An 18,284-nucleotide genomic window follows, 5' to 3' on the forward strand; every position below is an offset into this window, starting at 1 on the left:
ATCGGTTCAATCGTTACTAAGATCTGATAATTTCGTTATACTTGAACTGGCTGACTCGCGTAAAAGAGGCTCGCTCTTCTCTCGCTTCGTTCATTCAGAGAAAAAAACATAGGCGCGAGACCGCGCCTCTTGATTTTATTGTAATAGATTAAATAACTATTTTATTGCAAAAAAAGTTATTTTTGTATAATTAATGTACAGGAATACTGGTGAGATTTTTTGGCAGTTTTTCTTTACCCATAGCAACAAATGTTGGTATTCCTTAATATTTCTGCCAAATAAAATTTCTTTTGTTATAAAAATATATTATAATAAAATTATTTTATAATCAAGATCATATATATTCTTTTCAAATATAAATTTCTTAATTGATTTTTGTCTCATCGTTTATGATATTTGTTAATAATCTTTTCCCGAGTACACTTAATAAGACATTTATGCTCTGTTTCATATACTATATTTGATTTTCTAAAAATCATAATAAACATATTGAATAAAAAATACAAAATTAATTGCTATACAGTGTAACAAAACGCCCCTCCACCTTGCGCGCACTGCCACGCCGCTCCGAGCACTGCGGCAGCGAGAACCACGTGCGCGCACCGACTAACCTTGTGACGATGCACCCCGTATAAAAAGCATCGCCACGGCATACATCAGCCGAAAAGGCCGCCGGGCCATAACCGGGGGTGTCGTGGGCACCCACTTTTAATGATCCAAGACCGCGATACCGCCTGGCGACAAACATCGCCAGAAGAAACGCGCCGAGCCATCGCACGTGCTGAGTCGGCGCGCACGCGCTCTCGGAGGACACGCGGTCCTCCCTACCCCGACGACTCCGCCGTCAAGCGCCGAAAAAGATAACGGAGGCGAGCGGATTCGCTCGGTATAAATAGGGCCACCGAGACGAGAAACGACACTCTACCACCGACCAGCTTCCCGATCACGGTCCGCTGCGTCGGCGATATCCTGCTCCTAAAGTCGGAAAACCCGGTCGAAGAGTGCTTGGCCGCGGCGAGAGGGTACTCCGCCTCCGACGCAAATCCTACCAATAGACACCAGCCTCCGCGAACCGAAGACCACGGGTCCACGAGGCGGTCCCCGGCGACCCAGAGGCTGCCCTCCTCTCCCCGCGACACCCATCAAAACCGCGACCGCCGTGTTCGGGGTCCCGGGTCAAGGTACTTGACAGTATCGCGCGTCCGACCTGCCTGCGACGATCCCCGTCGCGACAACCGCCATACCGTGCGGGAATCCGATCCGCCCAAGGCGATCGCGTCACACCGGCTAACCCGCGAACCGTACCGTAGGCCACGCCTACCGCGTCGCCGGAGCACGACACACAGACCGCGGGGACCGCACCTCCCCGGAATCGCGCCGATACGCTCCCGTGTAGGCTAACGCCGAGACGCGCCTACATCAAGGCACCTGTATATATATGTAAATAACGCAAACGTGTAAACAGCATATAGGAAATATATTCGTGTAAACTGCATTCAAACTCAAACCTCGCGTCGAATCATTCAAAGCCGCCCCGACGACCTTCCTTTCTCCCACGTCGAACCATTTCCGCGGTCTCGCATCGGGAGTCCAACGAGCTGATCCGCGCGCGGAAAGTCGGTAAATTACATGGCGCCCGAACAGGGATCAGACCGGAAAAAAGGAAGGACCGCCGGCCTAAAAAGCTGGATCTATGAGCTACATAAGGACGTTCTCCTCGAGGAGATGGAGACGCTCGGGCTAGATACAGAGGGAAACCTTGATACTTTACGGCAACGCATGAGCCAATATGTCGAGGAAAATCCGGACCTGTTCCGCGCAGCCGCGCTTCCCCCGCCGACCGAACCAGCAACGACCCGACCGCCGGCACTAATGGCGACCTCCACCGCACCTCCCGCACCGACGCTGACACTCCTCCGACCGCCGCGACTCACCCTGCATCGTGCAACCCCCACCGACGCCAACGGACCCCCGGACGGGTCCACCCCCGCTAAAATTATGAATCAGATGCGGAAATGGGGGGTACATTTCGACGGGAAAGACCCCTGGGGTTTCCTGGAGCGGGTCGAGGAACTGCGAGCCGGCTACGATTTTTCGGATCATCAGGTCTTGTTGGGGCTGCCAGAGCTACTAAAAGGGGATGCCCTCTTGTGGTACCGAAACTCGCGAGACGCATGGGACGAATGGCGCGACTTCGTCAGCGACTTCAAGGCGACCTACCTGCCACCGCGCTACCGGAGCTATCTACTGCGCGAGACACGCGACCGCGTTCAAAAGCCAGGCGAACCATATCTCAAATACGCAACGACGGTCCTCTCCTTAATGCGAAGGGCAGAGAATTTCTCCACCGAGGAGAAAGTCGACCAGCTGTACGATAACATGCGCCCCGAATTCCAACTGCACGTACGACGAGCCGACCAATCACCGCGTTCACAGTACCCGGCAAGGGACTGTTTCAATGTAAAGTCATGCCGTTCGGCCTGCACTCCGCGCCCGCCACCTTTCAGCGGCTGCTCGATTCCGTACTCGGACCCGACCTCGAACCACGCGTGCTGGTCTACCTCGACGACATCATCGTCGTCAGCGCCACGTTCGAGGAACACCTGCAGACGCTACGCGAAGTCTTTCGCCGGCTCCGCGAGGCCAAGCTACGAATCAACCCGGAAAAATGCCGATTCTGCGTGGAGCGGCTCAAGTACCTCGGCCACATCATCGACAGGGACGGTATCCGCACCGACCCCGAAAAGGTCAAAGCCGTGACCGACTGGCCGCCGCGCGCTACCGTCAAGCAGGTCCGACAGTTCCTCGGCGTCGCCTCGTGGTACCGTCGGTTCATCCAAGACTTCGCTACCGTGGCCGCGCCGCTGACCGCGCTAACGAAAAAACACGCAAGGTGGAGATGGGGGGCCGAGGAACAGGCAGCGTTTCAAGCGCTAAAGCGCACCCTCACCGCTGTCCCCGTGCTGACCTGCCCCGACTTCTCCAGGCGTTTCGTACTGCAAACCGATGCGAGCAACACCGGCCTCGGAGTCGTGTTGACGCAATTCTTTCCCGAAGGCGAGCGCGTGATAACATACGCGAGCCGAACGCTAAACCAGGCCGAACGAAATTACAGCGCTACCGAGCTCGAGTGCTTGGCCGTGATCTGGGGGATCCGCCGGATGCGCGAGTACCTCGAAGGGTACCCCTTCACCGTCGTAACGGACCATCAGTCGCTACGGTGGCTACAGAAACTCGACACGCCCACCGAACGACTGGGACGGTGGCCGTTCAAGCTACAGCAATACGACGTCGAGATCAAGTATCGGAAAGGCACGCTGAACCGCGTTGCGGACGCCTTATCACGGCAACCCATCAGCGCCGCGGCAAATCTCGTCCCACCGGACCGCTGGTACAGGCGCGCGCTACGCGCTGCACGAGAAAATCCCGCCGCGCAACCCGACTTCGCGATCCGCGAGGGGAGGCTGTACCGCCACGTGCTGCATAGCCTGGACTTTAACGAGTCACCGGCCGAGGAGCAATGGAAGCGTTGCGTGCCGCGCGACGAACGACCGGAAATCCTCCGCCGGAACCACGACGACGCCACCGCAGGCCACCTCGGCGTGGCCAAGACAATCGCGCGAGTCGCTCAGACGTACTATTGGCCGGGCATGTTCCGAGAAATCGCCGTGTACGTTCGAAAATGCGAAAACTGCCTGCGACACAAAGTGGAACAGCGCAGACCGGCTGGAAACATGCACGCGACGAATGTCACGCGGCTCTGGCAGCAGGTTACCGTAGACCTTGTAGGGCCCCTCCCCCTCTCCAGGAAAGGCCACACGTGGCTACTGGTCATGCAGGACCGATTCTCAAAATGGACGGAGCTACGACCCCTCCGATAAGCGACAGCCCCCGCCGTAACGCGCGGCATCGCGGAACAGGTTCTGCTGCGTCACGGATGTTCGGAAAGCATCATCTCCGATAACGGAACGCAGCTGAAATCGAGACAACTAAGAGAACTCCTACACGCGTACCGCATCCGACATATATGCACGCCGACTCACGCGCCGCATTGTAACCCAGTAGAACGAACAAACCGTGTGATCAAGACGATGATCGCACAATACGTGGACCGCGATCACCGCAACTGGGACGAAAGAATCCCCGAACTGCAACTGGCTTACAATACGGCGCGACACGAGGCAACCGGTTACACACCGGCGTTCCTAAATCTCGGGCGAGAGATATTCACCCCCGCACGCGTCGGCGAAGCAAGGCCCCCTCCCACTCCGCCGCCAGACGACACACGACGCTACCTCGAGGAGGCCCATGACCTAGTACGCGTACATCTCGCACGCGCGTTCCAGAAGCAACAAAAATACTACAACCTCCGCCGTCGCCCATGGCAGCCAAAAATAGGCGAGTGGGTGTGGAAAAGAGAACACCCCCTGTCCAACAAAGCCGCCGCGTTCAATGCCAAATTGGCACCGAAGTTCCGAGGGCCCCTCGAGGTACGCAACAAAATCTCGCCTGTGATCTTCGACCTACGCGATAGGCGCGGACGATGGACTCGGCACGTACACGTACAAGACTTAAAACCGGCACCTCGCGAAACCGACGAGAGGGGAGACACCGATAAGGAAGCAACCGACCCCGGAGAGGAGACCGAGGACGAGCAGCCAAACAATAATAAAGGAGATGACTCGAGCGGAGAGGCATAAACAAAGGCTCACCGTGACGACAGCCAAAGTCAAAACCCCACGGCAACCGTCACTTGCGAGACGACCGCTTGACGAGATGGATCATACCGAGCAAGAAATCATCGGCGAAATCAATCAACTCCTGTCGGAGTACGAGGCGTACGATCCGGCGAATTCAGGGATCGATCCGGCCTGGAGCCAGCTCCGGCTTCGTCAACCGACCCCGCCACCGTAGACAGCGGCAGCAGAGATCCCGCGCAGCATCGCGATTGCCGACCAGAAGGGAGGACGTCTCGTCCAGCCCTCCGATTGATGGAACCGGGCCAAAATGGAGTGGCTAACCAATCCACCCACCGCGCGGCCGAAATCCCGCCGACAGCCTGTGGCAACACCACCGCCGCATCCGTCGCTCGAACCGGCGAGAGTCATGGGGCCACTGCCACCTCCGCGGATTGAAGTGGAGGTCGAACCAGGGCACCGAATCAGCGTGCCACACTTCGCTGCCCACCGCGCACGGGAGTGGAAGACCCGCTCAGGAGGAAAGCGGTGGCACGTACGCTTCAACCACGACGGAAGCGTACGCCGCGTCCGGGAAATTCCGCCGAAGTAACAAGAGGACGTCTATGTCTCAAATTCAGGCACTTCCTAAGGGAAGGGGTGATGTGACGATGCACCCCGTATAAAAAGCATCGCCACGGCATACATCAGCCGAAAAGGCCGCCGGGCCATAACCGGGGGTGCCATGGACACCCACTTTTAATGATCCAAGACCGCGATACCGCCTGGACAAATATCGCCAGAAGAAACGCGCCGAGCCATCGCACGCGCTGAGTCGGCGCGCACCCGCTCTCGGACACGCGGTCCTCCCTACCCCGACGACTCCGCCGTCAAGCGCCGAAAAAGATAACGGAGGCGAGCGGAGTCGCTCGGTATAAATAGGGCCACCGAGACGAGAAACGACACTCTACCACTGACCAGCTTCCCGATCACGGTCCGCTACGTCGGCGATATCCTGCTCCTAAAGTCGGAAAACCCGGTCGCAGAGTGGCCGCGGCGAGAGGGTACTCCGCCTCCGACGCAAAACCTTCCAATAGACACCAGCCTCCGCGAACCGAAGACCACGGGTCTCGGTCCACGAGCCGGTTCCCGGCGACCCAGAGGCTGCCCTCCTCTCCCCGCGACACCCATCAAAACCGCGACCGCCGTGTTCGGGGTCCCGGGTCAAGGTACTTGACAGGGTGTCGCGCGTCCGACCTGCCTGCGACGATCCCCGTCGCGACAACCGCCATACCGTGCGAGAATCCGATCCGCCCAAGGCGATCGCGTCACACCGGCTAACCCGCGAACCGTACCGTAGGCCACGCCTACCGCGTCGCCGGAGCACGACACACAGATCGTGGGGACCGCACCTCCCCGGAATCGCGCCGATACGCTCTCGTGTAGACTAACGCCGAGACGCGCCTACATCAAGGCACCTGTATATATATGTAAATAACGCAAACGTGTAAACAGCATATAGGAAATATATTCGTGTAAACTGCATTCAAACTCAAACCTCGCGTCGAATCATTCAAAGCCGCCCCGACGACCTTCCTTTCTCCCGCGTCGAACCATTTCCGCGGTCTCGCGTCGGGAGTCCGACGAGCTGATCCGCGCGCGGAAAGTCGGTAAATTACAACCTCTCGACGCGCAATCACGCGGCAGCACGCGCTCCGTCCGTGGCGTTCTGCAACGTTCTCACTCCAAGCCAGCCGACCGAGCGCGCGGATTGGTTCGTCCAACCGCGCGTTCGGATATATAACCCGGCAGTGGGAACACCAAGATCAGATCTTCCCGGTCCACCGAACCTGCCTAGTCGAGCATCCTCGACGCTCTCGACTTTCCTCGAGGACGAGCATACTCACCTCTTCCGCCACACTCTCGACGAGAATCCTCGTCGTTTCCAGTAGCCAAGAATCCTCGGCGAGACTAAGAGCTTCTCCCCGGTGAGCATCCTCGCCGTTGCCAATCACGACGAGTATCCTCGTCGAGTCCTTAGGCTAGGCATACCTGACCAATCCGCTGCATCCTCGAGCATCCGGGAACTCTCCTCGACACAGATTTCGTAAACCGAAACATCGTCAGGGCATCAGCGCCCTGACGATAATCACTGCCTCACCTGCATGAGACAGATCGGGCGAACCGCGGAAACGCCCACGCATCGCAGCGTCTCCGACCAATCCGCGCCCGCCGCGCTTACGGCCACGTCCACACTGATGTCCACGCGTTCCGTGGCTCCGCGATACCCTCCGGACACCGAGTCTACGAAAACATCGCTACTCGCAATGATGTCTATCTAGCCTAATCCTAGACCGATTATATTACGATGCAGTATACCGATGATTTCACCGATACTTCGTTTTCCGCGTAGATTAAGTTTGTTCATTTCTTACGTTCGATCGTTGGACGTTCCCATCGTTAGGATGGTAACAATAAGCCTTTGTTTATAGTTTTGCGCCTCGCGATTGCTATTGTCTCTGCTTGTTTGCGTTCGCCCGTTACGAAGCATTCTGTTTCATTTCAATTCATTACTTTTTTGTATAAGATCTTCTTCAATAAATCTACTATATTTATTTTCTATAAATTCGAGTGCGATTATTTTTCCGAACCCAGCAATCTGGCGAGCTTATCTGTAACCGCGTCTCCCACCGTTTCTCCCGAACCGCTCAAAATTCACTAGCGTTACAACAGTAAAGACGAATATACAGAGTGTCAGGTAACTACCGCCCGTGGTTTCGTGGATTGATAGATCAAGTAAAACTGAGCAGAAAAGTCCTTTACCATTTTTTAATATTTGCCATAGTTAACGAAAAAAAAATTAATAAAGTCTGCGAATAAGCGCGTATCACCGCGCGCAAGAACCGCTCGCCGGTCGCCGAGACGTAGGCAGTTGCGGCTGTAGACGCAACGCTGTGCGGTGAGGAGGAAAAGCAGCAGTAGCTATGGCGCGGCAAGGAGGGAGAAGTAGCAATGGATACTCGCGAGCGGCGAGCGGTGCTAGATCGTCGCTTTGAGCTGCTCGTTCCCTCGTTTTGTTATGAAAATGAAATTTTTTAATACAATATCTAAATATGGAAATGTATCTTTTTTCATTACTTCTTAAATCGCGCGTATCTATCACGCGTTGTTCATGCATGTATGTGTGTATACACACATTTGTAATGAAAAAAAATACATTTCCATATTTAGATATTGTATTAAAAAGTTTTATTTTCATAAGAAAACGAGGGAACAAGCAGCTCAGAGCGACGATCTAGCACCGATCGCCGCTCGCGAGTACCCATTGCTACTTCTCCCTCCTTGCCGCGCCGCAGCTCCTGCTGCTTTTCCCTCCTCACCGCACAGCGCCGCGCCAACAACCGCGGTTGCCTATGTCTCGGCGACCGACGGGCGGTCCTTGCGCGCGGTGATATGCGCTTATTCGCAGACTTTATTAATTTTTTTTTTTTCGTTAATTATGGCAAATATTAAAAAATGGTAAAGGACTTTCCTGCTCAGTTTTACTTGATCTATCAATCCACGAAACCACGGGCGATAGTTACCTGACACCCTGTATAGATCACATATATTTAAAATTTGCCTTTCAATAAAATTTTCCATTTAATATTAAATTTTTCCGTTAACTAAGCTTCAATTTTAAATTCTGTGAACATGATGTTTATTCAAAATCAAGTAAGTATTTAATCAAGTAAATATTAAATATTTGTCATTTATATTTTCGAGTTCCTAAAAAATATCAATTTTCAGATATCTCCATTGTTAAACGATTACAATTTCAAAAATTTTAATGTTAACAGTTAATAAAATAAACAATTCTAAACCGTTGAAAGGATTAAATTGATAATAGTTATAAATTAGAAAAAAGAAAATAAGCATGAAAAAAAGTAAGTTGGAAACTAGATTATTTGATGGATACTTACTCTCAAAATAAGTCGTCTTCTACTACATTTGTGTTTTCTCTACACATCTTTTTATGTAAATCAGCATAGGATCACCTCGCTTAGTTGCAGCATTACATCCCAAACTTCTGATCCATCTATTGACTGGCAATAGTGTCTCATTCTTAATGTAATGTAGGGTTGTAGTATGATTTAAATTCATTAGTGGAGGTATTGTGCATATCACAATATCGTTATTTGAAAAACCGAACTTGGATTGCACAATTTTAAATAATTGCTTCATGTCCATTATTATCTTGAAGTTAAAGGTATTCTGCAAAAATAATCAAATATTTAATGAAACATCTAGTTACTTTGTACCTTAAAATTTATAAATAAATATTGAGCTTAAAATTATATTAAGACTTCCTACACTTTGAAATTCTTAATTTATTTTATTGATCTGAGATTTGAATAGACAACAGAAAGTGTTAAGATTAATAGTGATTTATAATCAATTTACTTTTTACTATAATAATTTAATTGCGGACAAATCGTACATATCAAAGATAGACCAAAGCCAAATTAACTTACGTTATATACAGGGTGTCCCAGAGCAATGTATACATATTATCACGATGAGGTAGAAGAGATCGAGATAAATCAAAAATATGTTTAATACCATTTTGCGATATTTGCAATAATTTTCGCGTAATAAAATATTAAAGTCGGCCGAATAAGAGCGCGCGAACACAAGCAGTCGCTCGCCTGAGCCGTAGGACCACCTACCGCGGCCCGACTGTCGGCGACGCCGCGACGGTAAGTGGCGCGCGGCGAGGGAAAGGATAGCTTGACACCGCATCGCTCCCTCATGCCCGCGCACCACGCCGTGGTACGCGTCAACGCTATACACTCGCAATCACGATTATTAAGTATTTTGTTCTTTGTAATATTTATAGCAATTTTTATAGCGAAAAACCAAAAGTTAAATAATGTAACTTCGCAAATATAGCATGCTGACACCTTTCATTCTAAAGCACAAGAATACACTGAGAAAAAGGTTTCTTTATGCCAATTAAATATATTTGGTTGACACTTTTGTAAAATATTTATTTCAAGCAAACGAATTATATTTAATATAAATGAACGTTTTGTTGGTATTGCTAATTTACTTTATCATTCATATTTGTGTCAACTCGGCGATATAGTTGACATGATTTATTTCATACAAATGTGTGAGATGTTGGATCAAATAAAGTTCGTTCTTTTGAGTGAAACGAATGCGATTTGTTGAGTCAACTCTATATTTCTTAATAGATAAGAAATCTTGTTTTGTTTCGTGCTCGGTTCCGTGAGTCTCGCGCGTAATCCTACCAGTGCACGGCGCGCGCCTCGATCTGCTTTTCCCGCCGGTTTCGCAGAGTACGCATGGCGTCATAGTCTACCGAATTTCGCGAGTGCCGTGAGATCGTGATTGAAAATATTTGTGAAGTTGAAAGTAACCCTCCGTCGTCGAGGTCGAGAAGTCGCGTAGCGGGTGTGTATGTGTGTGCACGTGTGTCGCGCGGATTCGCACGCCAGGACGATCGATAAGCCGTCCGTCGTCAGGATCGCGTCTTCCGGGGAACAAGACGCGGATCGTCGGGAAGCCCGGCACGTGCCGGCACCGTTCCCTCAAGCCTATACAAGCCGGCGAAAACCTAACCTGCAAAGGCAACTGACGCATCGAGCCTAATGATGGAAGATTTTTTGTGCGATCTATTGTCACCGTCCAAAGAGGACATTTTAAGGAGATTACAGGGTGAGTACAAAACGCAATGCATGAACAGTTGAGCGTGTGCCTCGCCGCATTAGCAATTCTCGCACAAAAAAACAGGTTACCTTTTCGCATATATCGCGCATTTGTTTTAGATAGTTTGTGTGACACACGTTTTCTTTTTCATCTGTGGGCACACGTGCGAGATGCCTTAAGGTCCTTGCACAATGCGAGAGAATAGCGATAGCGATAGAGAATAAATATAAATATTGATTTCACAGCTCCTGATTGGTTCGCAAATATTTTCCGCAGTTTTTGATTGGTTGAACATTTCTATCGTTATTCTTGTTGCTATTCTCTCGCATTGTGCAAGGACCTTTAGGGTCGATTCAGACACAACCGTGCCGTACCCGTACCGTATAATATCCGTATCGTTAACATTAGACAAGGGGGGAGACACATTAGACAAGGATGGAGACAATAGGAATCCTTGTCTAATGTTTCTGTCCGTGATACGGTACGGGTACGGCATGGCTGTGTCTGAATCAACCTTTAAGGTTGATTCACACTATACGGCACGGACCGTCACGTTCCGACAACGACACGTACGTTCACGTACGTTAGACAAGGATGGAGACAATAGGTATCCTTGTCTAACGTATGTGTCGTTGTCGGAACGTGACGGTCCGTGCCGTATAGTGTGAATTAACCTTTATTCGGCTCAATTGAAATTAGGCACGCTCGCCTTCCGCTTTTGAAAGCTATGCCAGATTCAATGAAAAAAGCCGTCCTTCTCGCATACTTGGATCACATGCTCACATGGATCACGTGCTTGCACAATGCGTAGCAAGCGTGCAAGCACTATATTATTTTTACCAGAAAAGCTCCGATTCGTTTTAAACAATTCAGAGAGAGAGAGAGAGAGAGAGAGAAAGAGCGACAAATAAAAGAAAAGCTCTGGAATGTTCGGGAAAAAAATGAAAGAGCAAATGCTCGATACCTTACTGAAAATAATGTTTGTTGTTAACTATAGATTTGCCGTTATATATTATTTTGAATTTTGATGGTTCGTTATTCGTTCCGTCAATTTATTTGTTGTTTATTTTGTATTATTACTCTTCATTGATTTCTTGAATAATCTTTTTATTCGACTTGAAATTAATTTAATTATTACTTTCTTGATTTAAGACAATTATTAACTGACTAAATAACGTTCGCATACTGTAATAATTTCACATTTTTCTAATTATTAAGTTCATTCGATTTAATTTTGAATTTGCCCAATGCTTAACCTATCATGTATTTTGAATAATACATTTTAATAATTTGGTTTCCATATAATTAAATAAGAAAAATGGTCAATTTTTCTTTGTCCATTTATGTTTTTAAAATTACCGACTTGATTATCGTAGAATTCGATCATCGTATGTACCAAATGTCGCAATTAACGTTTTTCAATCAACTTTAATTTAATTGTTTATCCGATTTTGCAGCTGATTTTTGAGATGAATTTTTCACCTGATTCATTATCGATTTATCAGCTGATAAATCACCTGTTAAATCACCTGTTACATGACCTGATTATTTTCAGTAGGGACATTTCTTGAGTGCCTCATTGTTTAAATTTGTTGTACTTACATACGTTTTGTTATTAATTTTATTCTACAGATAATGACATAACCGACATGAAGACTCTGGGAGAAATAATTACCAGCCACGTTGACTTCAAAGAATTAATTCCCAGCATGGGGTTAAGACTTAAAATCAAATCAAAATATATGAGCATGACAAATGTATGGTGATGGTTCTTATCGTATAATTAAAGCATCTTCTTTCCTTCTATTTGCTCGTTGTTCAATATTTCAAAGTTCTTCAAGTTTTGTAGCTTGTTTTTTTACTTCTGTGTTGTCTCGGTATAACTTGTTTTTATTGTTTAAGTATATTCTTAGTATTGTACGTAGTGTAGCAGATTTATTGACTTTAAAAGTAATGTGAATATTTCGATAAGAAAATTTTTTACGTTTGTCCGTAAAGCGTATAATAACAGTAAAAATAAATTTAAAACAATTATTGAAATGTTGACCTAATTTAACCTAAAATCACTTCCAAATACCTATTTCGTACTTCTGATATTTACAAAATGCCTTTATATGGTCGTACTAGTGTGTGTCATTTTGGAGCAACTTTTTTTTTATTTCACGAATAGCATACTTGCATTTATACTTTACTTTAAACCTTAATATCGTCTAAATGGTTATATTTATGAAAAAAATATAAGAGACCTTTTTTGTAGATCGTTAAATTTTCTACAAAAATATGTATTGATTATTTCATAATTTTTGATAGTTGATATGATACAAAATTCATAAGAAGCAAAAACAAGTTTTATAAAATTTATCAAACTTTAACTTTGAATATCTTTTGAACAGTTGAATTTATGAAAAAATGATAAGAGATCTTTTCTGTAGAGCGGTAAATTTACAACAGAAAATCTATATGGCGCAATGCTGTATTACTGTTTGTTAGATAGTTATACAATTTTTTCTATCTTACTAAATGAAAAATAAAAAATCGCGATGAGCGACCTGTTAATATTAATATTAAGGGCTAAAAATTTAACAGGTATCTTATTTTACCTTCCTGCAAGTATATATGCTATTCGTGAAATGAAAAAAAAAGTTGCTCCAAAATGACACACCCTAGATTCTACTCTAATAATAGTATTATATTTGTAACTATTTTTATGATGTATTCATAGGTTAAATTTCCAAGTGTCAAAAATCAACAAGAAGAACCCGTAATCGCCGGAATTGTCAACGCTGACGGATCCGTTTTATTGGATACTGATGCAGTGCACCTGGATGTACACAGCCAAATTACCGATTCACTACATACAAATATTGTTGAACCACCACAGTTATTGCAGGACGATAAAGTTGTTACTGAGAGTCGTAATAAAGAAAGCGCGGAATCAGCTGAGACATTCAATTTACAAGACACAGATCTGGTCACAAAAAAAAGAAAATTAAACCGGGGTGTAGACTTTGACGTAAAAGAAATATTGGAAAAAGATGCAACGGGACGAGCGGTACTAAACATTTATAACAACACGAGGGACTTATCAACAAAATGTCAAAGTTATGTATGTGACATCATTGTCACACATGCTTTGAACAACTGCATAACGTAAGCAAAAACTTATAATGTATAAATCAATGTTTATAATTAAGAAATATATTTTTAAATTGTACTTATAATAATGTCTAATATTTAGCTTTAAAAAACGTGAAAACCTAAAAATGTATTTGTTAAAAGTTTTTCAAACTATTTTATGAGCATCAATTTTTTAGAAATCTTCGAAACGAGGATTTTGACGCTATTGCTGATAATATCGTTCACGTATTTCCGGAAGAATGTAAAGAAACATATTATGTTCCTCCTGTGTCTAAAAGAGATTCTTCGAACCAAAAATCGAAAGTTGCTAAAGGGAAGTTGGTGGATAAATACTGGAATAAAATTTCATTTTTACGAGAAGCGAAAATAAATGTAACAAGCGACGTAATACCTGAGGCAGCTACTTGCATGTCGTCGGAAGCGCATCAGGGTACAGATACATCATGTTCAGATACATTAATGTTTTTAGTGGTTAGTGGTTTTTATGTATATTACTTTTATGTGTCTTTAACAATTTTCAGAAAACAGTAAATTATGGCTAATCCACAATAGAGCACCGTGGGCTGACGTCATAAACCATTGGAATACTTCGTATACATTGCGACTGGTAAATTGCATGAACAAGAAAACTCTTCATGACCTGTTAGAAGAATGGCCAATTCTATTAACGGAGAACAGTTACTTGCTAGTGCGTATAAAACAGTTTCTTTTATAATTTTTGTTTCATTGGTCGCAATATAATTCAAAAAAACCGGACTGTTTAACGTTTAAAGATATAATACAAACATAAATGATTAATTCCGTAGATTGAACAGGATTTTTGCCAAAAATATAAAGAGCAAGATCAACTCTTGATACGCAAGTGGAATGATTATTTTAACGCCGTACTATCTTTAAATAGGAAATATCTTAGTCAATCAGATGAATTACTCTTGGAGGTCCTGAAGAATGGAAACCTAACTCAGAGTTAGTACCTAAATAAGATCGGGCCCATATTTGTGTGCAATGTATATTTACTTATTTATATGCATTGTATTTTATTTGCAGATTCTCAGAATTTTATTCAAATTTCCCTTCTCGCGGCATTAGTACCGCCGAAATCTAACAAAATTTCCATTAAAAAACAGGGAAGGAGAACCTATTGAAAGCCTTCCACCGTTGAAAGTAGGGAAGGAATTATTTTACTTGTCACGGTAATAAAAATAAAAATAATAATTATTACGATTATAATAACAATAATAAAACAATAACAATTATTATATACTGGCAATTCAAGAGTAACATTAATAGTATAATAGCGCCATTAGTAATGATGTAATTAATAATAATATAGTTAATTTTTATTAATTATAAAAGAATTGTAATTAATATTATGACATAAAGTATAGTAATATTTAAATATAAATTATTATGTGTAGGTTCCCGGAGATATTCAAGAGGTTGTACGGCAAAGAACTGAAAAATTATATCAATTCGGGCAGACGGTTCAGCCATTCGTAGTAGTTGTTGGGGCAGAAGTAACTTCCATCGAGAAAGTCTATCTGTGCATCGATGAACGACTTATAGAAATACCTTCTGTGTTAAAAGCCCTGGACGTGGCGTTCAAAACGTTTATTTCATACAACGTACGGTATCCACTAGAAAGTGACCACTTGTGGTACCTACTACAATGGGGTGTTTATGGTATTGAAACCGCTTTCGACGACAAAATACCGTCAATTTGCAATTTAGTTAACAAATTACAAAAACAAGTATAAGGAACGTGAATAACAGCAGCATGAAAATATTTCGGTTAATAAAGCACTTATAATAATACTTATAATATACTTATAATAATACTTATAATACTTATAATAATACTTATAATATACTTATAATATACTTATAATAATACTTATAATATACTTATAATATACTTACTTATAATAATAATAAAGCATTACTTATAATAAAAAATTATGGATTGCAAAATTTGTGGGCTAATTATTCGCGGGGAGAGCCAACAGTTATTAGGTCATATAAAATGTTTGCACCCGATGGAAAATGAATATACGTGTATCCATAAAAAATGCATGCGCAAATTCGTAACTGTTTCTTCATTAAAAAAACATGTCCGCATATGCACATTTAATCTCGGCAGTACAAGCAATGTAAATAATACTCACCACGATATCGTTTCAAATAGCCCTTCCGAAACTTTTGGCTATTTGCAATCTTGCAGTACGGATGCACAGTCTAATGTTATTGAATCTCCAAAATCACTCGAGACTGGCATACATGAATCAATATTAAAATTTATTGGGAATTTATATAGTGAATCATCAATTGCAAAATCTACGGTTCAAAAAATTACGGATCAATTGTCGGAAACTGTAAATGATGTCCTACAGGAAGTTAAGCAGAAAGTACAAAAGGTGTTACCAATAGAATTTCATGTACAAGTTAAGGATTGTTTTGACGTATCGTTTCTCAGGGATTTGAATACAGAGTATAACCGAATATGCTATTTGAAAAAATGCAAACATTTTATATCACCGGAATCATTTATTATTGGAGAGATGTCAAATAATAAAATAGAAAATGGAAAAAGTGTTTTAAAAATGACAAAATGTGAAGGTCAAATCGTACCAATGCGGAAAGTTTTGAAGTCATTTTTAGAATTGCCAAACGTTTATGAAACTATAACAGCCTATATTGAGAAAGAATCTTCTTGCACAGATGGAAATTATTCAAATTTATTTCACGGTTCTCTTTGGAAAAATATAAAAAGTAATTTCCAGAATAAAATATTGATCCCCTTGTTTGTATATTATGATGATTTCGAAACAGGAAATCCGTTGTCGTCTTCAGCCGGTATCCACAAAGTTGGTGGAATGTATTATTCTGTTGCAGCAATACCTTCCGCATTTTCGTCAACTTTAGACAATATACATCTCGGTCAATTAATTTATAGTTCTGACCGATCAAATTTTGGAAATGAGAAATGCTTTTATCCAATTATACAAGAATTAAAATTTCTTAGCGAGACAGGCATTTTGGTTTCCATAAACGGTCAGGAAAATCGCGTATACTTTACAATGTTTGGGTTACTTGGTGATAATTTAAGATTAAACGGTCTTCTCGGTTTTACCGAGAGTTTTTCAGCACAGTATTTTTGCCGAATATGTCGTGCATCGAAAACTGAAACTTCCCAACAATATATAGAGTGTGCCGATTATTTAAGAAATACAGAAAATTACGAAGCTGATGTGATTAATTTAACTGGTGGCGTTAAAGAACGATGCATTTTTAATCAAATACCGAATTTTCATAATGTGATAAATTTAACGTGCGATATTATGCATGACCTTTTTGAAGGGGTGTGTAGATATGACATGGCAGAAATTATTGGCCACATTATTGAAATGAAATATATTTCATTAGACCAATTAAATGATAGATTACAGTATTTTATTCACACCGATGTTGATAAAGGGAATAAAATATCTTCGATAAATTCTAGGCACATTAAGAATGGTTGCCTTATTACGACTTCTGCAGAAATGTCGTATTTAATTTGTTACTTCGGAATGATCGTCAGTGACGTAATTCCTGAAGACGACGAGGTCTGGATTTTATACCAAACATTATACGATATTGTCAATATAGTTACAAGTAGAATTATTTCAGAAAAAGAAATCACACATTTACAGCAATTGATTAAAGAGCACAATAGGTTATATATGACGTTATTTAATAAAACACTAAAACCGAAATATCATTTCTTAATCCATTATCCAAACATTATTCGTCTCATGGGCTCTTTAAAAAATTTATCTTCAATCCGCTTTGAAGCGTATCACAAAATATGTAAGACATATGCCCGAATTGTAGCTTCACGCAGAAACCTATTGTTAACATTATCCACAAAACTGCAATTACAATTTAGCTATCGATTATTAACTAAAAAAGGCTTCACTACATCGGTAAATGTAGGTCGCACTATTGGGAGATTGCCTTATTATTTAAAACCTGAAATACTCTCAAAAGTTTGTTCGGAAGAAGATTACGAAGTATCATGGATACAAATTAATGGAAAAATGTATAAATCAAATTACAATATACGTTTAGGCATAAACGATGACGATAATCCGGTATTTGCAACAATTGTATCCGTAATAATATCTTATAATAATAATAGCGTTTATTTCACGTATAAGATTTGTGATACACTAGGTTTAAATAGTCATGCTAAAGCATACGAAATTAGATTACAAGGACACGAAATTAAGAAAATTCAAGTGTACAAAATTGACGAAAACTACAACAATGTACCACCCGTATATGCAGCGCATACGACATCCGGCGGTCGCTGCATGATTTCCGCCAGACATTAGTATCATGTATATTATATAAAACAATATTTAAATAAAAAAACATTTCAAAATAGTTCATGTGTTCTCAATAAAATGTATACATTCAATTACATGTTCAACATTTTAGGTCATCATATATACACTTTATAATGCAAGCTTATATATATATATATATATATATATATATACCGGGTGTCCCAGACCACCCGTCCCACCCGATTTTTTCGTAAACGCGACATTTTAAAGAAAAATGTTTCAGACAAAAGTTGTAGGGTTTTAAAAGATCTATTTACTGATTTTATCAGTTTGACCTTGGATGGCGTCGCCAAGGTCAGATCAAAATAACATTAACTTTTTTAAATAGGACACCTCATTTTTGGTTCCAGAATCTAATAGCTGGTGT

General features: G+C 43.1%; 2 protein-coding genes across 2 annotated transcripts; both read left to right on the forward strand.

Annotated features, from left to right (window-relative positions):
* The first annotated feature begins 4,091 nt into the window (after positions 1-4,091).
* Positions 4,092-4,700, forward strand: LOC120357391. The gene has a single exon (XM_039447573.1). It carries the CDS (start codon positions 4,092-4,094, stop codon positions 4,698-4,700), a length of 609 nt encoding a protein of 202 aa, XP_039303507.1.
* A 5,627-nt stretch (positions 4,701-10,327) lies between these two features.
* Positions 10,328-15,284, forward strand: LOC120357201. The gene is made up of 8 exons (XM_039447111.1): positions 10,328-10,397; positions 12,021-12,145; positions 13,111-13,538; positions 13,703-13,956; positions 14,048-14,214; positions 14,333-14,492; positions 14,574-14,719; positions 14,945-15,284. The coding sequence occupies exons 1-7, from the start codon at positions 10,331-10,333 to the stop codon at positions 14,669-14,671; spliced, it is 1,299 nt and encodes a 432-aa protein (XP_039303045.1). The 5' UTR covers positions 10,328-10,330; the 3' UTR covers positions 14,672-14,719; positions 14,945-15,284.
* Positions 15,285-18,284: the final 3,000 nt, after the last annotated feature.

Source organism: Solenopsis invicta, chromosome 3 (genome assembly GCF_016802725.1).
Source record: "Solenopsis invicta isolate M01_SB chromosome 3, UNIL_Sinv_3.0, whole genome shotgun sequence".
Classification (NCBI taxonomy): domain Eukaryota; kingdom Metazoa; phylum Arthropoda; class Insecta; order Hymenoptera; family Formicidae; genus Solenopsis; species Solenopsis invicta.

Bases quoted from the DNA above. Each gene is read 5' to 3' on its own strand.
- LOC120357391 (XM_039447573.1), top strand. From the start codon at position 4,092: ATGATCGCACAATACGTGGACCGCGATCACCGCAACTGGGACGAAAGA.
- LOC120357201 (XM_039447111.1), top strand. From the start codon at position 10,331: ATGATGGAAGATTTTTTGTGCGATCTATTGTCACCGTCCAAAGAGGAC. The intron at 12,146-13,110 runs GTATGGTGATGG...ATGTATTCATAG, and splicing joins AATATATGAGCATGACAAAT to GTTAAATTTCCAAGTGTCAA. The intron at 13,957-14,047 runs GTACAGATACAT...AACAATTTTCAG, and splicing joins GTCGTCGGAAGCGCATCAGG to AAAACAGTAAATTATGGCTA.